This window comes from Parambassis ranga, chromosome 22, assembly GCF_900634625.1.
Source record: "Parambassis ranga chromosome 22, fParRan2.1, whole genome shotgun sequence".
Lineage (NCBI taxonomy): Eukaryota > Metazoa > Chordata > Actinopteri > Ambassidae > Parambassis > Parambassis ranga.
Genome location: NC_041042.1, coordinates 19,835,273 through 19,861,085, shown reverse-complemented (window position 1 = coordinate 19,861,085; position 25,813 = coordinate 19,835,273). Strand labels below are relative to the sequence as shown.

The window sequence follows — 25,813 nt, the reverse complement described above, 5'->3', positions numbered from 1 at the left end:
ATAAAATACAGGAAAATGTTGCTCATGCAGTGCAGTGCTGAAAACTATAGCCTCATTCTTCACCAACACAGTGTGTGCGCGCATGTGTGTGTGGAGAGAGAGAGAGAGAGAGAGAGAGAGAGAGAGGTGGGCGGGCGCTGGATCTGCTCCATCCCACCTCGGAAATACCAACCAGGTGCTGCAGCGTCTTCCTGCTCCGCTCTCCACTCATCCTGTGTTCCTCCACTGCTCCATCGGTCCCAGCGCTGCGCCGTGACGGGAACAGCCCCCAGTAAACCACAGTGATGTCCGACTGAAGCCCTGCTATTGCTGAGCGGCCGGCTTGCATGGATTCCATTCGGCCGGCTGGACAATAGATATCTGCCCGCTGCAGCAGTAGCTCTCTCTTCCTCCGGCTGGGGGAAGATTTCTGAGTGTTCCTGTCCGGGATTCCTGCAGCACCATCCGCGCTTTCAGATGGCTGGACACGAGTGGGAAGACTGGTTCGAGCGGGAAGAATTTATCGGTCAGATCAGCGACATCCGAGTGCAGAACCTGCAAGGTAAGGGCTGTGGAGGTTCAACCGCGGGCTGATAACGCGGCGAGCCGGGGGGAGAGCGCGGAGAGTGGCCTGGCCACGCATGCACCACTGCAGCGAAGCACTTTCGGAGAGGGGAACTTTTCATTGTAGTAGCTGCTGTTCTTTTAGTGCACATTGGTCCTAAACTTTGCAGATGTAGCTTTCAGCGCTGTGGCCCCGCACAGTGCACCGAGGAGCCCCGCACAGTGCACCGAGGAGCCCCGCACAGTGCACCGAGGAGCCCCGCACCCTGACTGGTCCTGCCTGCACTGTAGTGTAGAGGGATTTACTTGTGTGTGGCTGAGAATGTAAACAGTGTGTTGGGCCCCTGGAGGCCAGTGCTGTGTAACAACAGTAGTCTATGGGCAGGAAGCAGAAGACTGCATTGATTAGCTGTCTGATTGATGAATCATCAAATATTTAGCTGGTTGTTTTAAAACCTCAGATGTGAGTGAGGTGGCATATGCTCAGATTCATCATGTTTGATGCTCAGATGTCCTGTTAGTGTATCAGATGGAGGTTTGATGCTGGATATTATTGCTCCTTAGAGTAGAGGCAGTTTAAAACTCAATTTAAACAACAAGGGTTGAAGTGTCCCCCTGTGAGTGTTGGCCTCCTGTTTGACCCTTCACCTCAAACACTGAATGGGTGAATGTGTAGAAGAAAACATTATGTATTAGCTTTTAGAAACAGAGCTTACTTTGTGCCTGCTTTAACTGGATCCTATCCAATAGGAAACCTGCTGTTAAGAGCGACTCGTGACAGTGTTTAAAGGAAAGAGTAACCACTGACCTACTGTCTGTACACTGTGGAGTTTATTGCAGGTTTTTACGACTTCTGCCTCAAATAGGAATTGAAAATGGAGAGGTGCTTTAAACAGTCCATGGAGTAGGGTGATCATCTGGATTCCTGCTACATGGACTAGCTGTATGAGCTGGCAAGCATAACTATGTGAGCTAACCTTGTAGCAGGTGGTGGTTAGTGATTATGCAGGGTGGAGCACAAAAGTCTAAATTAGATGCAGCCGACACGGCGCATGCTGCTAACCTGCTGGCCACCTACTATCTATTCTCAGTGTATGCCCTTCTGTGCATTCTCCCACCTGAAGCAGCCACAGTGTTTGGCAGAGACCTGTCCGAGCCAATATCCATACCTGGCTCTCCTTTCATGTGTGAACAGGGCTCAATAGACTTTAATGGAGTGCATTAGTAGCAAGAATAGATGCCACGAGACTGTTAGTTGCTCCTTTTCAGGAATTGAATCACTTGTTACTAATCAATTGTAGATGGAGCAGGAGTGGTAACCCTGGCAACCCAAACAATGATGCTCTTTTCTAAACCGAACCACACAGAGAGTAAGAGTAATCTTAAACAGTGAGTGACACTTGGTGGGGGTCTCCTGGTTACTGTTTGTCACATCACAGAAGGAGGCGAAGCACATTCCAGGGTGAGAGAATAACTGGCACAGCTTGGGTAGTGCTGGGAGATAAAATGATATGACAGATCTTTGTTAGAAATATGATATGAAAAATTGATTCCTTGATGTTTCTTACTGTGAAAGTTGTTCTCTTTACGTCTTCTGTTGTTGCAAGAAGAAACCACAGTAGCTGCCTGATTTTAAGAGATTCACATCAAAGCTCTTATTCACTCTAGATGTTTGTTGATTAGATCAGTAAAAACATTTCCAGATATTAAATTCCTCTGTGTCTGCTGGAAATCTCTGAGATAAAGTCACATTGTCTACCTTCTGCTAGTTGTTCACACCGATCAGAGCCAAAAACAACAAAATGAGTCCAGAGGGGTTATTATGTGGAAACACACTGAGGCTACAGTATTTTTAATATTTTTTAAAATGTGTTCATTTGGCCAAATATTTTTGTTAAACTGGATTTAGTTGATGAGCAGTTGAGGATGGTTGTACCTGCTGCCTGCTGTTTGAACTGGAGTGAACCTGTAGATCATGTGGGAATGTTTAATGCATTCTAAGTGTTGCCAATTTGCCAAACAGGGCTTAACAAAGATTAGAGGAGCAGTCTACCAGCAATTGCTCTTTAAAGTGGAAGTAATTGATTTAATGAGTGTGGTGAGAAAGAAAGCTTTGTTCAGCTCTAAACCACTTCAACATGAAGGACACCTGTTGATGCATTCAGACGTTCAATCTGGCTATGTGTTGGCACACAAACCTGACAACACTATAACAGCGTGTTGCATGGGAAAGTCCTGTTAATAAATGACCTTATTAAAGCTCACAACCAGAACAAATATTACATTTCAGCAGTGATGTCATCATTATGGTAAAAATACATTTCTGTTTCCTTACATTTAAACATGTATGTATATATCACCATAGCAACAGGGACCTCCAGGCTCCCTGCCTCCAGTCACTTCCCCCCGTTCTGAAACAGAATTATTAAAGCTATTAAAGGTAGGGTAGGAGATTTCATTCTGATGCACTTTTTGTTAAATTAGTGTAACTTCTCTTTACAATCCGATAGCAACCGATTAGTTCGGCAGTTTCGGCAGAATATGAATCATCTGAAGCTATAAAACACTAGAAACATCAGCCAATCCTACGAGGCGCTCCTGCACAGAGTATTGGCTGGTTGTCACTCTCTTCCTGCTCTGTGCACCAGAGAGGTACGTGCATAATGGCCGAAGTCACAGACTGGTTGGGAGGCGTGGCTTCGGGGTGAGCTCCGAGAGAAAGGGGCGTGTGTTTACTTTCAAAATCTCCTACCCTACCTTTAATGCCCATTTTGCCTGCTGAACTCAGCTTAGCATTACTAGCTTGTTCCTGTCATTCACTCTCATGACATTCTTTCTTCTTTTACCAGTAGATCTGTTCTTCACATGCAGATGACATTAACAATAATGCCCATCTTGATCTGAGTGGATTCTTGTGAGATTAATAGAACAAATGCACAAATCACAGACGTGGTCAGAGACCCTCTACCAGCAAGCTTTTTGCTACCTGATAGCATTCTGATAACCGGGAGATTATAGTGGGATGTTGTAGGAGGTGATCACATTTTTGGAGCTCTATACGTGATGATCAGCTGGAGTCAGTGCACTAAAGAGAATGCTGCAGATTCTCATGCTTTATATCTGCATAAAACCGAGCATTTCCTGTGAACTTTTCTCAGGCTTTTAAAATGCTAGACTTTTGTCTCTTTGTCCTTTTTCTTTGTAATATTCACAGTGGAGCCCGAGCCATCTGATGAGTGCCTGATTCCTCACTGAAAAGCAGCTAGCACTTTAAAACAATGGCCTGGAGGCTGTTACATAACACGTGATGAGCTGAGGAGAGAGCGAGAGCAGCTCTCTCTCTCTCTCTCTCAGTCTCTGTGCATTACAGCACCAGAGCCACAGAGCTGCACATTCCCACATCACACATCCCACACAGCTCCCTTGCTTCCACTCACATGTGTGTGCACACACACTAGGCACTGCTGTCCACCACTTTAGAACTGCCCTGGTACACTCTACATTCTACTATATAGAAACATCACAGTTATAGTAATAAACAGGATTCTGATGGAAAAGTGTAGATTATAATTCAATAATAACAATAATTTATTGTACCAGAGGAAGATTTGTTTTTATACAAATAACCACACCACAACATACAACATTGGTTCAGTTTAGTTAGAACTGCAAGGGTAGATGTGACTTCTTGAGGTCCTCTATCTGCTTGTAGGAAGTGGTCCAGGGGGTGTCTATGGCTACTACTTGTGGAAGAGTAAGGAGGCTGATTATATAGGCTATATAATCAGCCTCCTTACTCTTCCACAAGTAGTAGCATCATTCCAAACTCTACATCACATAGTATGTGATGTAGAGTTTGGAATGATGCTGTTGTGTTGCTAATAATGTTAGTCATTATTATTATTTAGGTCAAAAGTAAACTACTTGGTTAGATGTTTGGGCTGGAACAAAGCTATCCAACCATATTCTGAGCCCATGTCCTGTGCTACAGGCTCTCCGGGGCACTGGAGCTAGTTGTAAATAGGCAAGCGGTCGGGTACACCCTGAACAGCTCCCCAGTCTATCACAGGGCTAACATAGAGGCAGGCAACCATTTACACCTACTTTTAAAGTCCACAAAGAACCTAACAAGCAGATGTGTGCATACCGAAGGGTCCCAGCATGCCTGTCTATAAGCCCCATTTTCAACTATGGTGGTGACACACTGGGCCCTGAACAACACTTAAAATATGTGCTACATATATATGACTGCAAACATACACACTGGTCATTCCAAAGGCCTAAAAATATGGAACTCCTTCTACATTCTCCTGGTTAGGCTGTTTTGTCAGTGCACCATTTGTCTGTTTGTCTGCTTCACCATGTTAGCAGGTTTAGCCTGTAAAACTGGGTAACGTGATATTTGTTTAATGTTTTACGTTTTCTGAGTGGATATGTCTAAGCTGGATGCAGCAGAGTATATGCTGCAGGACTTGCAATTGATGTGTGATAAAGGCAGAAGACATGTTGTCACCATTCCAAAAGGTAGCATCACCTTTCCACAGAAAGCCAGATTCTGCTCTCTCAGTCTGCCAGCATTAGCAGGCCAGCTTACTAACAAGCCTCTTGGTAGCATTTGGTCAAACCTCTGCTGCAGTCACTCTGTCTGCCTTTTTAATCAATACTGAGTCTGTGACAGGAAACCCAGCTAGAGCTGTCACATTTTTATTTATTACATGTTAACTATAAATAATAACACAATTGTAAAAAGCTGTTGCCAAAAGATGTACATATGACCATAAATCACATCTTACCATGAGAATAGGCACCTAACTGATATATCAGTATGACGAGGCAGCCTATTGCATATACACAAAAAGTGAAAGAAATAAGTTGTAGATTTGATAAAAGATTGTTAACACCTACAAAGCAGCAGAAGGATACAAGCTTATCAAAGCACTCCTGAGGTTCAAGAACTTGGTGTGAGAGGTTTTATCAAGAGGTCCAATGAGAGTCACAACACAACAAGACAAGAGGCAGGAAGAGAAACATTTGGAGAATCTGGAAAAAAAACTAGTGAGAGATGAGTTTAAAGAGCTGGGAACACCTGCAGAGACACTAGTGAAGGACTGAGCCAAGTCTGAGACTAAAGAGTCAGAGAAGAGCCACCTCCAACTGAAGTATGTTGGGGACAACCTGGAGACAGATCACATATACTGGAAGTGTGTCATTTTGTCAATTTAAAGTTTGGTCACAGAGATGTTGTCTTTATTTGGAGAAAGCAAAGAAGAGACGTATAAACCAAAGAACACAGTTCACACAGTCAAACATGGTGGTGGCAGTATCATGCTGCAGGGATGATTCAGTGTGTCTGGAACTAGGAACCTTGTCAGTGTGGAAGGAATGTGCTACTTTTTGCTGTTTTTAACAGAACGTAGGATGTAGTAGATAAAGAATGACATTTTTAAAGGAGGGCTAATAATGTTGTCTCCAACTGTAGTAATAACTGCAGCAAGTGGAGCCACACTCAGTGTAATGAGACACCATGACCTGGTGGAAGTTAATAGAATTTGTTAGATGTCTGTTCAGTTTGTTCAGACACAGATGTAACATCTGTGTAGCTCCCTGGTAAAATGTGCTGTTGGTGTGTTTGCTCTTTGTGTGAAGGTGTGTGCAGCCACCATCTGTCACTGTATACGTGTCCAGACCAGAGAGGTCACATCAGAATCTTTTCTGAGGCTCTGTGGTTGAAGAATTCCCCATAAAGCACTGTTCTGATCAGTTTAGTGCAGTGTGTCGAGGTCAGTTCAGACAAGCCAAACAAAGAGGGTTCTCTCAGTGTGCTCTGCGGACTCGCCACCGTCTGGGTGTCTGCAAACAGCACTGGCACAGACACAACCTCTACCGTTCACTCTGAGCTGAATGTGGCATTCTTGAACCTTCGCCCAGTCCCCCTACATCCAGGAGCAGAGAGGATGGTACAGAGTGCAGTGCCCACATCTTGCTGCTATGAGCACTATGCAGTTAAATAAGGGTTTCTTCTCTTTAGTTGATTCCCTCATTGTTTTTGCATCTCCCTCCTCCTGGGGCAAAACTTTATTAACTTTCAGGTGTCTGCTTTAGCTACAGCAAGCTTGCTCTGCACAACCCTCAGCTATGACCAGCCGCACCATGACTGTTTAATTACAATAAAATAAGTTCCTTCTTGTCCTATAGTAACAAGACTGCCAGTCTTAAACTGTGACAGCCCTGAATATCCAGCATGGAGCCTGAGCAGCACATTTTCAACACTGAATAGCGTGATGCAGCTAACTATAGACTGAAAGGGTTAAAAAAGAAGCAGGACAGCAAAAGATAAAGGCAGGAGGATCTACATGATCCTATGAAAATGTTTGCTTGTATGCAATGTAACATCATCATTGTGTTGGTTTCTAGACCACTTAGTACTTAAACTAGTGATCCTGCAGAAGGCAATATTTCTGCCATATAGAAGTCATTATCAGCCCGCTAAGATTTGATTGCATTTTATTTATTTTATTTGATTGCATTTTATTCACACACTGTCTTCATTCATTTGTGGGGTGTTCTGAGATCAATATCATCCTGCCTTCCTCACTACATCGTTCCACCTCTTGGCAGTTGCAGTAATTTGCTCTTAACTAAAAAGGTGAGAATATCTCACACAGGATTCATCTTTGAGTTCTTGAACATCATCAGGTCAAAGTTACATTTTTCCGAAGCTGATTATACCTTTTTCTCTCAGCTGTACTCTGCAGTCAGTTCTAATTATCAGTCACACTAAACCAAGATAGAATCATTAAATGTAATATTCTGCTTTGTAAAAATATGCTACGTAGACTCCTCTTAAAGCAACTGACAAAAAAAGTTCAACGAACTGAGTGTGGGTGTGTGGAAGTGTGGGCTGACAGGCCCCGTGATGACCAGGCAAACGATAAACGAACACCTGGTTTCTGTGGAGGAGGCGATGAAAGATCAGTGGTGTCACCCAACACCCAGCAAAGAACACCGCAGGGGACTAGAGACATTCTGGTGATGTTAGCATGTCTAACTTGACAGCAGAAAAGAGACTTCTCGCTGCATCTGGAAGGAAAAACACATGCCTGTGCTCAACATTGTGTATCTGTCATGCATAAATGCATCTTATTGTAAAACCTGATCATGCTTAGATGGCCATTTTGTCTTTTGTGCTAAACTAAATTCAGCTTCTTTCCATTTTCCCTCTCATTAATTTTCTGTAGTCACCAACCTATAAATTATTACTGAGTATTGTGTTGATAACATACAAAATGTGTCTGGTGCGGCTTTTGTGTATTCAACAGGTATGCTGATTCTGAAATGCAAAGCAGGGAGCAGACCTGTGAGGTTGAGGATGAGGATGAACAACTGTGAGCTCTTCTCTGCTTTCATCTGACTTCCACAGTGGCTATATTTGATTTATGCTAGAGTTGCATGAGACGGCAAAATAGGACACTGTATAACAAGCATGGACGTTCTGCACATCTTAATTTGCTTAGCTATCAGTATGAACTGCACAGGTTGGACAAGAGTAAGGATTTTGGTAGCAAACATACAGTTAAGGTATAAAAAGAGGCTAACAAAAAGAGGGAACACAGGGATGGCAGGGATCAGTCCGGCTGTGTTACATGGAGCCTGCATGTAGCGGATTGATCAGTCAAAACTGGACTGATCTTTTTTTGTAATATATTTTAGGTGGTTAGCACTGTTACTTTTTGTCTTCTTTCTGTGTGGAGTTTGCACGTTCTCCCTGTGCCTGCGTGGGTTTTCTCTGGGCACTCTGGCTTCCTCCCACATTCTAAAGATGCTAGGTGAATTGGTCACTCACAAACTGCTCGTAGGTGTGAGTGTAAGAGTGAATGGTTGTCTGTGTATGTTGCCCTGCAATAGACTGGAGACCTGTCCAGGTTGTACCCCGCCTCTGCTGATGGTATAAATGCTAGTCAGATTTCTTGTTTGCCGACAGTTGAGTCATTTGAATGGAATGTCTTTTTATGGTCCTTCACTGGGGATTCTGAAATAAGCACCTCTTGCCCACTGCAACTTTAGCTCACTCATGGTCTTTGCCAAGCAATTTCATTGTAAGCACTCAGAAACAAAGGCTGAAAAGTGCTCCTCTCATAAAACCATGCCCATTTCCTCTAAAAATACCTCAGGTCTTTTTAAAAGGTCAGTGGTTATATTGTGAGATAAACCTCCACTGATGTAAGCTGGTGTTGGCTCACTCTGTGTCTGTGGATTGCCAGTTTTTTATGAGATGCAGGTTGTTTCACTGAGCCTGTGCAATGGCCTGGCACTGACACATACTGAGGCAGTGCTGCCTCCAAACAGTTAACAGCACAGACGACAGCCGTGTGCCTCACCATGCAGTGTTTCCAGGAGACGATGCTATCAGGTTGACCTGCAGCCCCCGAGGGTGCTCGCTGAGCTGAGCAGGTATGAGTGTCACAGAAAAACACACCCACCAGGGATTGCTTTTCAATTTTCCAGTGACTCGACCTGCCGTGGCTCTTCCTGATTCACTTTGTTTTCTGTCTGACAGGCTTGTATTGCATCATCACTTATATGCTCAGTTTAATGTTAAACCTGGCGGAAGCCATTCTTCCTCGTTGTTTTTTGGTCACTAGACTGAAGTATTGTTGGTTGTTGTTTGAGCTTATCAGTTAGTATAATCTGCTGGAATGAGGAGGATGTCTGATGCGGGATGACATCAGCCAAAATCTATTGTGTTGTTTGTTCAGTTGAGACAGGAGTATTCTAAAGGTACATGCACTGATTTTATCTGAGGGATTAAAGAAAACATCGATCTTTAAGAGCTCAATGACTGAAATAGGCTTTTTCTTCTGGTTCATCTTCTGATGAGTGAGGTATTGGTCATTTCTAATGACAGGATAGTCTGTCCAGGAAGATTATCCTACCTGTTGACCTACTGAACTTCACTGGTGGCAACAATGACCCAATGCAAGCAGTGTTTTTTCAAGGACTCACTACATAGTCCTTCACAACAAACCCCCCATATAATGAGAGGGCAGTGACTGGGTGAGTTTGGACCAAAAATAGAACATTGAATACTAAAACCTCAAATATAATACCATATATTAAAGATAAAAATGAAAAACCACAGGAGTTCCATTAATGAGTCAAAACCTTTTAAACTGAAAAAAAAAAACGTTGAAGTTCAAATTTTAGTTTTTGATTTAGTTTTAGTTTTTCACACAAGCGAAACGTTTGACCCTGATTTGGACTACTAAATAAAAATTTTATATATTTCAATCAACCAAGGGTAAATTTAATTCTGATTGAATTTGAACTTTAATGTGTAATCAGTTAACCCCTAACCCTACACAACATCTACCTAAAAGTGGTAGATTTGAGACAGTAACAACCTAAAGTAAGTCTGTTACTGGATGAATTCGCTGCAGGTCAGCCATCCTTTGCAGCATCAGAGCACTGTTCAGCAGTCATTTTGGGGTCTGGAGTTCTGTTTTCTTGTCTGAGACATACAGTGGGTACGGAAGGTATTCAGACCCCTTACATTTTTCACTCTTTATTATGTTGCAGCCATTTGCTAAAATCATTTAAGTTCATTTTTTCCTCATGAATGTAAACACAGCACCCCATACTGACAGAAAAAAACAGAATTGTTGAGATTTATTAAAAACATTTTTATTAAAAAAGAAAAAGTGAAATATGACATGGTCCTAAGTATCAGAGCCTTTGCTGTGACTCTCATATATTGAACTCAGGTGCGTCCGTTTCTTCTGATCATCCTTCAGATGGTTCTACACCTTCATCTGAGTCCAGCTGTGTTTGATGATACTGATCGGACTTGAAAGACACACACCTGTCTGTATAAGACCTTACAGCTCACAGTGCATTAGGGCATTGTGTTAGAGCAGATGAGGATCGTGAGGTCAAGGGAACTGCCTGAAGAGCTCAGAGACAGAATTGTGGCAAGACCCAGATCTGGCCAAGGTTACAAAAAATCTGCTGCACTTAAGTTCCTAAGAGCAAGATGGCCTCCATAATCCTTAAATGGAACATGTTTGGGAGGACAAGAACCCGTCCTAGAGCTGGCCTTCCAGCCAAACTGAGCCATCGAGGGAGAAGAGCCTTGGTGAGAGAGGTAAAGAAGAACCCAAAGATCACTGTGGCTGAGCTCCAGAGATGCAGTCAGGAGATGGGAGAAAGTTGTAGGAAGTCAACCATCACTGCAGCCCTCCACCAGTCGGAGCTTTACGACCACGACTCTGCTCTGACAGATGAATTAAAGCCTGCATGGAGTTTGCTAAAAAACACCTGAAGGACTCCAAGATGGTGAGAAATAAGATAAGATAATAAGAAGGTTGTGGTCTGTATGCAGCATTACCAAATATGCTGCTAATGCTTCAGTGGTAGCACAATAATACAAAGCTAAAGCTTTATATGTGCTGATGGAGTTTGAGGGAATGTTGTAGCATCACATTACTGTGTCATAAAACCTACTCTGAGAGATTGCTGTCAGTGATGCAGCTGCAGAAGCTTATTACAGTATTAGACCAAGAGCTCATTTGTCATTTAGTCAAAGGAATATCTGCTGATCCTGTGAACAACGGGAGGGCATTACTTCTGTATGCATACTCCCTCGTAAATGTTTCTTTTCTTCTGATATGTATCACCCTCATAAAACTGTCATTGAGGGGGGTTTGTGGTGCCGGTGGTAATCCCTAATGCTTTAGAGTGCTTCTAAATGATTATTGTTAAAAAACACATCCAGGCAAAGCATGTTCCATTTCAGCAGTGACACTGTGCTGGGCAGACTGTTATCTGGGGGCAATGACACAAGGACTTTCCTCCAGCCATTGACCAGTGATTACACAAACATGCTGACTATAGGGAGGTCATGTTTCTGCTGCGCAGCAATAAACAGGAAGGAACATGGTGATTATTCTGCAGCATTCTGTTCTCATATGCCTTGGTCAAACTCCTTGAGTGTTGCATTGTTACATGTTTCAGTCAGAGTGTTTTTAATGCACTGCTGATGTAAGATTCGGAGATTTTCATTTATTTGTTTTTTATCACAGACATAAACGGTAAGTGTTTAGTGACAGGCTGCTGGTGATACAGTCGGCAGGTTCTACCTGCTTAATATCTATGTTTGTCATTGGAACACTAAAGTTACACTGCAGCATTACTGACATGTAAGCAGGTAGTTGTGTGGTTTGCCTTCTGTCTGATTTTTTAACATTAATTAACAGACCTCCAGTTTCCATTCAGCTACTTCTGTATGGGGTTGATTAAGAAGTGTGATGTCATCAGAAATGATAGGTGTGAGTGAGGAAAAAAGTCTCAAACTGCACAGGTTGGACAGGAGTAAGACTGTTGTCATCACTCTGAACTTCTATAAGTGAAGTGTTTCTGTAGTGGTGTTATGTAAGCAGCTTTGTTACACATTATCCAACTTTGACAGCTACTGTTTAGAGGATGATAAGGGGTTTTTACAGAAGACATTATGACTTCATACAAGTCAAATGAATAGTTAAACATTCTTTTATAGAGCAAGGTTGATCCAATAAGGGCTCTGCATGTTATCTTTCAAGCTTGAGGAATAATAAACTATCACAATGTATTTCTGTTTATGAAGAGAGGTAGTTTCAGCCCTACGGACTGAAATAGTACCGTAGTTCCTTTGGAGCAAAAAATTGAGTTAAGCTCCAACCTTTTGGGTGTTGACATCAGCCAGCTATAGCTGTCTTGCTAGGCATCACATGGTCTACTGCTGTGGCTTGCCATTGTAGAACCAAACCATGTACTAAGACTCTAACATCCTTCCATCCATCCTTCCATTTGTCCATCCTTCCATTCATCCATTCATCCTTCCTTCTATTCATCCTTCCATTCATCCATTCATCCTTCCTTCTATTCATCCTTCCATTCATCCATTCATCCTTCCTTCTATTTATCCTTCCATCTATTTATCCTTCTATTCTTCCATCCATCCTTTCATTTATCCTTCCAGCCTTCTTTTCATCCATCCATCCATCCATACATTCCATTCATCTATCCATACGTCCATCCATCCTTTTGACTTACTCACAGCCAGCCTAGGTGTCACCTCAGTGTGGACTCTTATGTAATAAATGAAAACAAAAACATTCTAATTGCAAAAGTAATTTCAGTTTATTCCACGTAGAATATTAGTGATGATAATGATGGTTGTGACAGATTTTAGACAGATCTGAAAGGGTGAAATCTAGTAGATATGATGATTTAATCCAAGAGACAGGAGGGGGAAGCCTGATATGTGAACTGCATGTGTTATGTAAGACCTGCGGATGATGCAGCACTGCTGTGTGAGGGGGTGGCCCTGTCATCTGCTCCATGAATATTTTAATAAAAGTGCTCCTCTGGTATTTTTTATTTCCAACTTACCTTGGGCTACATTCAGATGCAAACTTGCATTCATGTTTCCTGTTTGACTGTGATGTGCAATGGCACAAAATACAAACAAGCAGTCTTTAAAAAGGAGTTTCTCAGGGAACATCTACTGTCTTTTATCTCTCCAGGGAGTGTGTTCAAAGTGAATTTTGAAATCTGTATAGGTGGATTCAGGTGATTTCTTTTCACAGTTTTATCAGAGTTGAAGAGTTGTCAGCTCTAATTGGCACCCAAGAAGACAGAAGTCAGAAATACTCCACCCTCAGCTAAAGACTGCAGCATGAAAAAGAGTCCTCTGCTCCTCATGTGGTTTTATTCAAACACCGTGCACAGCATGAGGCTGCAGCACGTCATAAACAGACTCTAATTACAAGTTAAAGTCTTAATATAGGGCACATGTGGTCACAGAAAAGCTGATGGAAAGATGCTTTATGTATTATACTATATTGTTCTGTTCTAGTTGTAATAGTAGAAGTAGTAGTTGCAGTAAAAAGTACTGTATAGTGTCTACTGTTTAGTAGCTGGCATTCGTGAGGCTTCTCTTCACTTCACTGGGTCTGATTCTTTCCCAGAGGAAGCTCAGGTAACCCACTCTTTTACCTGCTAGTTGCCTGGACACATGATTGTAATGTGTACTAAGTGAATAAAGTTTATTCTGTACGCTTCTGTTTTAATCCTGTTGAAGGAGTTAGCAGGCAGTTTAGTTTGGCTGGGATTTACAAAACAAAGAGACATTCATCCCGCATAAAGAGTCACTCATTGGCTGCTGCTTCTGTATAGATGTGTTCATACAGTCTCCACAGAGCTAATTGCTACATAATTATATTTGGTTCCTCCCTCTGTGCTCCGCCTCCTTGATGCCCAGAAACATAGTCACCATGCTAAACACATTATTCATGCTGCAGTCAAAGGAATTGTGGATTCTGTACACCGAGCCTGCTCTGTTTGCATGGCAAACAAATGAGACCAACCAGATCACTCAAATTCAGGGAAGCGTCTCTCAGACATAAATCACAGAAGGTAATGAGTAGCTTTGTTCTCTGAATGTGAGGCTTTGGAATGTCTCTTATTTATTAGTTTGATTGCCGTTGCTAGGCAGCCAAACTCTTGTTCTCACCCTCTTTCTTTCTTTCTTTCTTCTTCTTCCATACGTTTCTTGGCGCAGCGTATCTTCAGCATACATTGACCGATTTCAGCCATTCAACTATCAAAATGTTCATCTCACAGAGGACATTCCATTTTTTCAAAACATTATAGTTTTTCAAATGTTAGGCAATTTCAGTGTCATTTTTAACATGGGAGTCTATGAGAGAGCTCTTCAACGAGGGTCATCTGCCAATCTGCCCTTTGTATGGATGCATGTTAGCTACAAGACACAACATACAGACAGACAACCAGACTGTTGTTTCAGAGTGATGACATCAGTGTTATGTGGCTAAGACTGATTTTCATTTACTACCACACTATTTAATTTAAATTCAGCTTCAAAGCAGTTTTCAGACGACACACTGATCTGCCTACATGAGGAAAAAATAGCAACTGCAGCTGGCCACACAGGAACCTTCTTTGTATCTGCTGTACATGCTTCGTTCTTCGTTCCTTCGTACGTTCTGACTGCATTACAAATGGCATATGTTTTTTCAAAGCTTGATCATTTGGTATGAGTTATATAGTATGTTTTTGTTTGGATTTTAAACATGCTTACATACACATGTGAGTCAGCAAGGGTGGAAGCCCTATGCTCTCATCTGTTTGTCCCATCCGTCTCTCTCTAACTTCCATACTACCACAAATAAAGTCTGTGGTGATGCATGTGTCATCAGTGATTTTGATTCCTTAATTGAAAAACTTTATTGTCATATCTCGGAAGAAGAGCTCATAAACAATTAGCCATAAACGGAGGAGTGCTGCACCCCATCCAACATGCTCCTACTGTCTCACTCATCTCCATCCATGCTCTGTCTTTCACTCCTTTCATTATCCTCTTTCCTCACCTCACACCCTCCCTGTGGTTGCTTCGGCAAAGATTAATGCATTAAAGCCTTAACAGTGTCTGTGGAATACCAACCTGGCTCCAGCATTCTGCGACGTTGAGGTATTCCCTGTAAGGAAGTACAGACAGGTGCTCAATTAATGGGGCACATTGACTGATCAGTGTCCGAGCCTCTTACATGTCACTGCTCTGAAGATTCCACTGGTGGATGAAATAATCAATATCATTACAGCAGCCAAGCTCGAAGCTCATTACCTTTGTTGTGTACAATGCAGAGATTAGCACCACTGCCTCCAGTGAGCTATTCTGGATATAAAGATGAGTAATGGCTGACTTTGCTGTCATGGTAACCCCTTCAGAGCTCCTCCCATCCTCTCTGTTGTTGCTGCCCACGATCTATTATATCTGCTGCCTGTACTGTGGTGCACCTACGATCTCTCCAGGCTTATACATGGGCATGTACCACATAACAATGATCAGCCAGTGTCTAAAATTATTTTCTCACTGTTTTGTTAACAGTTTAAGAAAATGAAAAAGCATGTTGTCTATTTAGGCACAATTACACACACAATATGACACAATATGACAAAAGCTTATTCAGGTTCACTTCTTTGTTGTTATTGTTTCCTTATTTTTTCCAAGAGTAAATATCCAGGATAATATTACAATCCTCCTAAAGAAGGTGCAACAAGTGGCCTGGTTCAAATGGTGACTGACCGTCTTTTTGGTATCTCTTTGTGTTACAGTTGAAAGGGAATTAGTACAGAAGAGGACCTTCACCCGCTGGATGAACATCCATTTAGAAAAGGTTGGTTCACTGCAAGGCTAAGGTTTTTGCACACATGCCCACACCCATGTACTACAATATACTGCTGAATTTAACCAGGCTCAGTGAAACAGTGCAGCAAAGACACATGGTCTATATAAACAGCACAGCAATTGCAATGTCCCTGAATTATATATGTGGCTGTTTGGAAATGCCTGTGCACAGCATTAAAGTTTCATGAGGCTGTAAAGTGTGATGAAACAGTGGTGTGGTACGCTCACTTAGTGCAGCGTGTCCTCGAAGAGCGCTCTGTGGTCACTAAAGAAAATCCTGGAATTGGGACTCAACACATTTCACAGTATGACACAAATGATCATGTAACAAACAAAGCCATACAGAACAGGCCTGTTTTTGTCATTTTAAAATGCATTTACAATCAGACATTGCACTTGTTTCATACAGTTCCTGTATCCATTTAAAGTAACTCTCTATCTAAGACAAGCAGGCTGTGATGGGACTCAGAGCTGATGTATTTGGGTTTGTATGAACACACAAAAGACTGTCAGTGATTTTTGAGAGATGTATAAATAAAGTTATAAATAAAGTCAGATACATTGTGTATGTAGTTCCTGGCCATGCAACATGATGATACTCTGCTGTATTTTTAGTCGTTGACCTAGGATGCTTTGTCAATAACTTAAGGATATAGTAATGAGTTTTGAAACTTTTAAGATACTTTAAGATTTGACTTCTATAATACTTTAAATATGCTCCTTGCAATTTAGTTGCTTTTTTCCTTGATTTTTAATTAACTTCTATAGCCCGTAAATTCAAAATGGACGTAGTGGGAAAATGACAGATTATAAAATGGTTAAAAAAAAGCTCTGCCTGATGTAGTTACTGTACACTTGACTGGTTAGGCTCATATCACATTACAGTGCTTCCAGTAAAACGCTGTGTTTTCGTGGAACCTTTGCAGTTTCACTCTGCAGCTTCTTTTAGTTTCTGTTTGCAGGGTGAGCTGTTGGAGTGTCTGGTGAAGCCTTTTGTCTTCTCCGGAACAATGATCCTCTCTTCTCTTATTCACAGTTTGGCCATGTGTCAAATCTCTGACCCACTAATTAACAATTATACATTTGTCCTCTGTCCTCTTGGATAGTTCCAGTCACATTACTCCCCCCACCTATTCACCATGTTCAGACAAGTTCACAGTTGCCTGAGTTAGTAGTGATTGGTTGTGATACCAGGGCTAAATCTTGTGTCAGGCTGTGCCATGGGTAACCGACTCATTTTAAAGAAAAGGTGGTGATTAAGGTATGACATGGTTTAGATTTTTAACTCTCACTATGCTGGTCAGGTTCTTACACAATACATAAAATGTTATATTATGACTTCATTCAGATGTTATTTTTAACCTGGAAGTCACTGAGGATTATTATTTTCAATGTAAACAATTATAATCAGATATTAAACAAGAACATATGTAATATATTGTTTTTCTCACCATGCTGAGTTTTGCATTTGTTTGCATATGTTTGTTTCTATGAAGCAGTTCACGACATCTGTAGGCTTGTATAAAAAAAACATGATCCTGGCATCATCACAGATGTTACAGGAAAAATAAATAAGGACAGTTGAGATAACATACCCTCAGTGCACCGACTTGATGTGTAATGTAGTTTTTTTAGACACATTCTTCATACACTTATAAAGGATAAAGTGTGTGATTGTTTTCTTTCTCTCCTCTCTCCTTTTAACTGCTCCCCTTTTCCCTCTTCATCACCCTAAGTGTAATCCACCCATTGAAGTCCAGGACCTCTTCCAAGACATTCAGGATGGCCGCATCCTCATGGCCCTGCTGGAGGAGCTCTCCGGCTGCAAACTAGTTCGTTTTTTCTTGCTTTTTTCTAATTAACAATCTGCTGGCACTGCTGGCAATCATTATTTCTAATTTCTAATCTTGCTGTTCCTTATTCTGAATGATCTTACAGCTTCATGGATTCAAGAAGTCCTCCCATCGTATTTTCAGACTTAACAATATCGCCAAGGTCCTGTCTTTCCTTGAGGAGAGAAATGTGAGTATCGCAGTTAGTCCTCCTACTTCTTCAATGACTAAATTACTTATTCATACACATTGGGTGGGTCCACAGGTAAAGTTGGTCAGCATTGATGCAGCTGATGTTGCAGATGGAAACTCATCCATTATCCTGGGACTCATCTGGAACATCATCCTGTTCTTCCAGGTAATCTCAGGATTTTGCCCTCTTTCCTTTACTCCTTGCTTGCTGTTGGTGTACGGCAGTTTAAAAACAAACACTGGAAAGAAAGTTTTACAAACTCAGTGCTTTTCATGTAACCATAGTAACTATTATGTAATGTAATCCTGATACAGACAGCTTTCACCCGTTTGTTGACTTCAAACAGGATGTTAAGCCAGAACAGGTCTTACTTTAAACATTGGATAGTTTCAGACTAAAATAAGTCTTTCCTTTGCTCACAGCTTTGTTATTATTGGAGTGTTAGTAGAGTACATTGTATGCTCAGCGTCAGCATAAAAACACTTGAGCAAGTAAATTGCTGGAGGAACATCAGCTGAATTGAGAAGAAAAACACTGAAGGGGAATACACTCTGTCTTTTTCTCCAGATTAAGGAATTGACTGGGAACATCAGGAGCCAGTTCCCTTCTACTTCCAGCCTGTCATCCATTCCCACCAGTTCTGACTCCGACACGTCTTACAGCAGCACACCGTCTGATGAGAGACAGTCAGCAGCCACAGCCATGCGGGAGCACAGCAAGGCCATCAAGAAGTTACTGCAGTGGGTGCAGAAGAGAACGCGCAAGTGAGGATAATCTGCCAAAAAACTAGGATTGTTCATTAGGGCTCTCTCTAAGGTTTATTTGGTGGTCTTTCTAGGTTATTGCTGACCAGTGAATGTGTCTTGTTCTAGGTACAGTGTGGCAGTGCAGGATTTTGGGAAGAGCTGGACAAGTGGTCTGGCCTTCCTGGCTGTCATAAAATCCATTGACCCCAGCCTGGTAGACATGAGGAAGTCCTTGCTGAGAAGTGCCAGGGAGAACCTGGAGGATGCCTTCAGGATAGCCCATTACAGCCTGGGTATACCACGTCTCCTGGAACCTGAGGGTAACAAGACATTTTTACCTGTTTTATCTGTTTTTACTCAACAAGATGGTCCTACTTTTCAAAAGATTTCTCACTTTTCAGAGAGTGCTGCTCATAAATCATTAGCTAAACCAGGCCATTTCAGACCAGCTATGTAAACAGCTCCCTAGGTGTCCTCATTCCTGCTGTGCTCTGATGTGCAACAAGCACTTACAGTAGTGACCAGTGTACCACAAGTAGGGTACAAGCATATTCATTGCTTTTCACAGCAACCATGGTAACCGGTTTTAACTGCTATTATGGACACATCATGACTTCTTCCTCCTTGAAATTAAATTTCCAAAATAAAACCTGTTTAGACCTAGGTCAGTGTTATTTTCATGTAGGCAATGTGAGTGAACAAAAGGCCTTCTGTGATGTTTGCCATCTTCACCGAGCTAATAAAGTCATCTCAGGACCTTAATGGATAGGTTGGCTGTGCTTGTGCTGTATTTGGCAGGCAAGAGACACATTTGATCATTTTTGATTGAGTTATGTTATAACAGTTAAAAATTAAGTTAATCACTGCAACTGTACATGTATGTCTTCTAAAATCACATTTTAGTGCACGTGTTGGGCGACTTGGTTTTTATAGAACATAGTGCAGAAGAAAATATGCTTGGGGTTATTTAAAGATGTGTCGTTTGACTTGTCACATAGTTTAAAGTGCTTTATTTATGGGCCAGTTTTAGGCATTTTATAAGGAATTCAGTTCATTGTTGTGTAGAAAGTTTTACAGAAGAAGAATGTTTCTCAGAAAAATGCCTCGTGATTGTCAGCAGGACTTTTAAGTAAAATAGTGCCATGGAGTTCTTTTTTTTTGCTGCACAGATGTGAGTATCAATGCACCAGATGAGCAATCCATCATGACATATGTGTCACAGTTCCTGGAACACTTCCCTGGCGTAGAGGAGGTAAGAGGTCCTATTTCCTGACACTCATTTCTGTGTGAGCACTAATATATCACTTGTAACCACTGTGTTTGTCTCTCAGTCAGAGGAGCCCTGCCAGCTGATCGAACGAAGCGTCTCTATGGGCAGACTAAACTACCGTGACAGTGACTACGACCACATAAGGAATGGTGCTTACCGAAGCAGAGTGAAAGAGAGGTCCTACATGTTCCAGAGGGACTCTGCCCAACCCCCACCCAAAATCTTAATTTCCTCTGTATCAGAAGACAGGAGCATCATGTCACCCCACTTTAAGGTGGCTGCAGCTCGCTCATGGTCCAGTGAAGACATTTTATCAGATCCTCCCCGTGTGGAAGACAACACCCGCAGTGTGCCTGCAGTCGCCAAGGAACCTACCAGTGAGGTCCTAACCGAATCAACCTCTGATTCCCCACAGCTGTCTTACACTCACTCACCTGCTGGCTCCTCAGTGCCTGAGTTTGTAAACACAGAGTCAGTAATCGGTGATTCAGCAATCAGCTCACCGGACTCCTGGATGGAGAGTGAGTTCGGACCAGAGAAGTTCTGTGAGAGTCGAAGTGACAGTTCTTTGTGTGACAGTGGAACAGCTTGGGACGTGTACAGAGCCACACCAGTGGAAATAACTACTTTTGATGAAGGATATGTCCCATCAATAGAGGACAAGGCCCCTGATGAGCAGTCGATGACTGAGTCATTTATCGATGAAGGGATTTACTCACTGAGCTCAATGGAGAGCGTGCAGGAAAGAAACCAGGGGAAATCAAGGAAGCAAGAAGACGACGGAAAGGAGAGGGCAAACCCTGAGAACCACAACCAGGACCTGGCAGAATATACATGTGCTCAGAAGGAAACTGAAATTACAGCATATTCTGCACAGACACATGCAAGTCAAGATGAAAAAGTCAGTCAGACAGAAGCTCCTTTTCAACTGTGTAATGTAGACGTACTTGTCAGTTCTGATGCTGAGGATCTCATTAAAGCAAACCAGGCCCAGCTTTGTTCTGACACTGAACTACCACCACCTGTCCAATTTCAAGGTGTTGAAGGTGTAGGGCAGAATACTGCACAGGAGAACAGTTATAGGGAACAGGAATGTTTAAGGGAAGCTGTGGACCTTATTAGGGACGATCCGAAAGGACAAATCAGTGGACAAAGCCTGACAAAGAAAAGTAACTCTGAGGAGGTGGAAGTGGAAAGTGAATGGCAGAAAACTGACTCTCCTACAGTGGACAAAAGTGACTTAGGAAGTGAGTCTGAATTTTTAAAGAAGGGCAAAGAAGATGTGAAAACACAAGACCAAGCAAGTGGAGGATTTGACAACAGGCAGGATTCTATTGCAAGCTTAAGCTCAGAGACTGGTCATGATTTAGAAGACATACATTCAACCGACAAAGAGGAAGCATCCAAAACAAAAGTGGACATGAATATTCCTTTGATCTCTATCTCCAGTGAGCCAGAGGAGCCGGATGAAGAGGGAACATGTGGTCCAGAGGGACAAGATAATGCTGAGGATAAAGATCTAGGCCAGCAAAGTGTGCCTGCAAGTCAGCGAACAGACACAGATGTCAACAAGCATCCAAACCCAGACAAAGTGTGCATCTTCACTGAAGATGATGATCCTAACACAACAGCCTCTGTTGAGATTCCTTCCTGCCTGGTATCAGAACATGTTACCCCCACACCTTCACTACAAGACACTGATATTGAAAACAAGCACATGGACGGTACAGATGGACATATCATAGGTTCACCAGATCCAGAAGACGGTAGGCCGGACACAGGAGGTAACCTGGAAACAAGTCAAGCCAACCTGGACTGTAAGTCTCCTCAGGATGATTCTGGAGCAGGAGACAGTGTGACTGCTCAGCCCACTTTGACAGATGCTGCATCTCAACTTGTGAATACTGAACAGGACATAGATTCCTCTAGTGGACACAAGGACAAAGTTGCTAATACTGTCTCTGATGACAAGACAGCCAGCACAAAGCAGAACACATCGGATCCTGTGGTCACCTTTAAACCATATGATGTAGTCCATATGGACTTGTTTTACAATGACTTTGACCGCAGTTCTCCCGTGGAGGATCTCGTTGGTGACGCTGTTGAACCCATGGATCTGTTCTATCCGGACAAAGAGGAGCCCATCTTTCCAGAGCCACCAGACACTGAGATGCAGAGCTGGCCCTCTGTTTTGTGTGTATCTGCTCTCCAACCTGCACCACCTTCAGAGACTTTGGTGCAGGACCAACACCTCAAACCTGAAGACTTCAGGAATGGAATGGATGTCCTTCAAGAACAGGATAAAGTCAATGTGAGTGAACTCAACTATTTGTTTTTTCTTTTTTTTTTGGACAGGACTTTTGCTGCCGGTGCAGTTGACATTGTCTTTTGATGTTTTCAATGAAATGTTTTAGTGGATTATCATAATATTTTAGAAGGATTCTTTAGACATATAAGTCCCCTGACCTCAGGTCAAACCCTCAGTCTGTACTTTTTATCAAACACTGATGACATTAAAATCAGCCATGGTAATGTTGTATATTATTTGCATTACTTATAATGGACTTATAATGCATTACTTTCTTTGTGCTTGTTTCCATGGCACCACACCAAGACAAGAAGCTGAACATGGTACACCTTTCCTGTCAACAAAATCATAAAGATTTTTTATATATAAAGAAATCAAAAATGCAAACACTGCTTCAATCTATCATCATTATGCTTTGAATGGAGGCTACAGCAGTGGAAGTCCTTTCTGTGTAAAGCATGCTTTCTGTCTGCCTGTATGAATGTTTGTGTGAGTCCTGACAGGACAGGAACATGAAGCACTGTGACATTTTACACTTACACAACATCACACCAGATGACCCACAGGCATTCACACCGTTCTGTTCCACTCATTTTGGCAGCTTCACACCTATGTGCTTACTGAAATGTTTTACTCAGTTATTAAAGAGTCTCATACAGAATCCTGGCAAAAATGACATTATAGACATCATAGCACTTTTACAAGATCCCTCAAATTGTATTGTATCTCCTCTCCTCTGTATTTGGAGAGTGTAAAAGTATTCATCCCAAAAAAAGAAAATCGTTGCATTTAGAGTCAGTGTAGAGCGCCATCGACATAAACTTGGAGGAGTCTACAAGGAGTGGAAGATGCTTGCCATATTCAAGTTATATTATATCTGGCAACCATTTTTTGACTTGATATTTTATTATTTGTTTAATATATATAAAAGGCTGATTCTGAATATATAAATACATGTATTAAACTGTCATGGTGTGCCCTTTAAAGGGCCACAAACATATTGGAATTTATTGATTTATTGACTATAAATATACACAGTGAATCTAACCAGTATCTACATAGGGTGGACCGTTGTTCCTGTAGCAGTTCAGATGTGTTGATGTGGACCTAAATGACTGACTGACATATTAAAGTAAAGAAATACTGGACTCTGGACTTTGTGTCTGTTACATTACTAAGCAGATAAAATCATCTTTCCTTTCTACTCCTAATAGGTCATCAGTAAGATTGACAACATATCTGAATCCCAGGAGCAGCACTTGTTTGAGGAGATGGGACCCTTGCATGGTGATTATCTGTCAGACAGCAGTGATCTCAGTGAGGCTGAGCATCAGAAGCCAGTCTCTGCCAAGGAAAACACAGACCCTCTGAGGTAGGCTTTCTATTCTTAGGCTGCTGGTACACTGAGAAACTCACTTTACCCAGGGGAAAACCAGTGTTGTGGCAATGGACGCCACTGATCTGACCCAGTCTCCATTAGATATGTCCATAAATGTACTGAACAGAGTTTACTATGTTGGCTGGTGAAGGAACTTTAGGCAGGGCCTATGAGGACTGCATCCATGTGGCTTAAAGGAGAAGATGTGGATTCAATGAATTATTACATCAGAGTTTGATTCTGTTCATGTTCAACTGTTACAAATAAACGTACAATCCTTCAGACTTTTATGATTCTATATATGGTCTTCACTTCGACAGCTATACTTAGATATTCTGTAATTGCCATATTGGCAGTCCTTTCCATGTTGGATTGAGTCTATGCAGCCACACAAAGGATTTAGTAGAAATGATTTCACGTAATGTTGAACACAATACCTGGATCACAAGTACTGTCGTCTGTTTTAATCATATCCAGTCATTCCTTAGAGTCTATGCAACAGTTCAGACACTTTCCAACAATTGCCATCATTTATTTCGACACATGTAAGTATTTTATACTGTCAAACACATTAAGGCTGAATACAGCCTGTGCAGTTGTAGAGTCTGACCTCTTCACAGTGAATACGTTGTACTCTCAGGAACTTGCCCGCATCACAAGTTAAATCACCTTCTACTCTTTTCTAGACCTGGACACCCTAATGCAACTTAAGTTAAATTCTGACTCACCTTCAATTCAAGCCACAAACAATGCTACTGCTAACCAAGCTATACATAGCAAAACACGGAAACTCTGCTTTATGCATCCTGCTTTCACATACAGTTGATGATGAGTACAGATATCAGCTAACTCTGGCTAGCCTTTGCTAAATTATGCTTTCAGAGGCAGCTATCGCTACATAATAAAATGGAAATTGACACATACAGGCTGTGCCCATTACATGTACATGTACAGCAACTTGCAATGTTAATCTAACATTAATGTAATAGTTGCTGTTTAGCTCATTTTATAGACACAATTCAGACACAATCATGCATGAAAAATGTTTGCCAGAACCACCAGCACTGTCACCAAAGCAGCAAGGAATTTCATCTTAAAGCTGCATTTATCAATGTGTTTTTTACTCAACTCAACTGCTGAATAGTATGCTTATATTGCTTATATTTAAAATATGGCTCTTGAAGCTCATAAGGACCATAGTAAAATGGACATGAACTGATGTGTACAGTTCAGACTGTTTTAAGAATTAAGTATTCAGTATTCATTTCCCGGGTCTGTTGAACCTAAATAGATGCATTTTATCTTGTCAGGATTGACAGAAGAAGCTCCAGCAGACAAGATGAAAGCCAGATCGCTCCAGTTCTCCGTCACAGAAAGGGGGCTCGCTTCACTGAATCCATGGTCGGTTTGACGCTTCATTTCCTCCTCTATGGAGATATTACTGCTCTAATACCTACTGTATACTGACAGTGAATGTCTGGTATTTTCCCCACTTACAGTGCCAGGACAAAGCTGGGATGAGAAACACTGAAACTGAAGACTCTGATTTTTGGTAAGAACTCATCCTGCCTTGATTCATTTGTTAAAACCACACAGCTTTCACAACCACACCTCTATAGGTGCTAGATGATATAGAAGACATCTCTCATGTTAGAAGTCTGACACTAATAACATAATGAGCTGTCACTGTTGACCTTTCTGTAGGAGGAGTGAGCACTTGGAGTTATATGTGCTGCTTCTGCTGTGGCTGCTGCTTTACTGTGTCTGGCTGCTGCCTCAGATGGACCTGAAGTCACTACCCAGCCAGCTGCTCAACCTCGACCGCTGAACACACACCTGTATGAGTAGAGGTACGAGTAAAGGTGAATTTTGTCATATGTACATACATTTGAATAAAATATATACCGGCACACACAAATACACAAATTAAGCTCAACTGCCACTTTTCTCCTCTTTCTTTTCTCTGACTCATGTTTATATGTGAAGACATTTAAATGATGTACATGAAACTACCAGAGGTTCTCCTCCTAAGCTTTCAATGTGGCTTGAAGTAATCTGTGTGAATGTATAAGGGTCACTGCTGGGGTGAAGTCTGTAATAAAATAAAGGAACACTGTAATGTATAAGAAAAGGTCTTAGAGAAAAAGATAAATAAGTACATATATATATATCATAAGAATGAAGTTAGAATTTTAAGAAAAAATTATTAAAAAGTAAGATTATGATTTTTTTAAGATTTAAATATATTTACAAATGTTTAATTTTACAAATAACCATAAGAATGTTTAATTGTAATTTT

General features: G+C 41.6%; 1 protein-coding gene across 1 annotated transcript; it reads left to right on the top strand.

The window, feature by feature from the left end:
- The first annotated feature begins 207 nt into the window (after positions 1 to 207).
- Positions 208 to 25,813, top strand: clmna (calmin a). Its single transcript, XM_028394707.1, has 13 exons — positions 208 to 541; positions 15,715 to 15,776; positions 17,524 to 17,619; positions 17,726 to 17,809; positions 17,885 to 17,977; positions 18,380 to 18,576; positions 18,685 to 18,878; positions 19,728 to 19,810; positions 19,890 to 22,139; positions 23,351 to 23,508; positions 24,825 to 24,915; positions 25,014 to 25,066; positions 25,219 to 25,813. The coding sequence occupies exons 1-13, from the start codon at positions 457 to 459 to the stop codon at positions 25,340 to 25,342; spliced, it is 3,570 nt and encodes a 1,189-aa protein (XP_028250508.1). The 5' UTR covers positions 208 to 456; the 3' UTR covers positions 25,343 to 25,813.

Bases quoted from the DNA above. Each gene is read 5' to 3' on its own strand.
- clmna (XM_028394707.1), top strand. From the start codon at position 457: ATGGCTGGACACGAGTGGGAAGACTGGTTCGAGCGGGAAGAATTTATC. The intron at 542-15,714 runs GTAAGGGCTGTG...TTTGTGTTACAG, and splicing joins CCGAGTGCAGAACCTGCAAG to TTGAAAGGGAATTAGTACAG. The intron at 18,879-19,727 runs GTAACAAGACAT...TTTGCTGCACAG, and splicing joins ACGTCTCCTGGAACCTGAGG to ATGTGAGTATCAATGCACCA.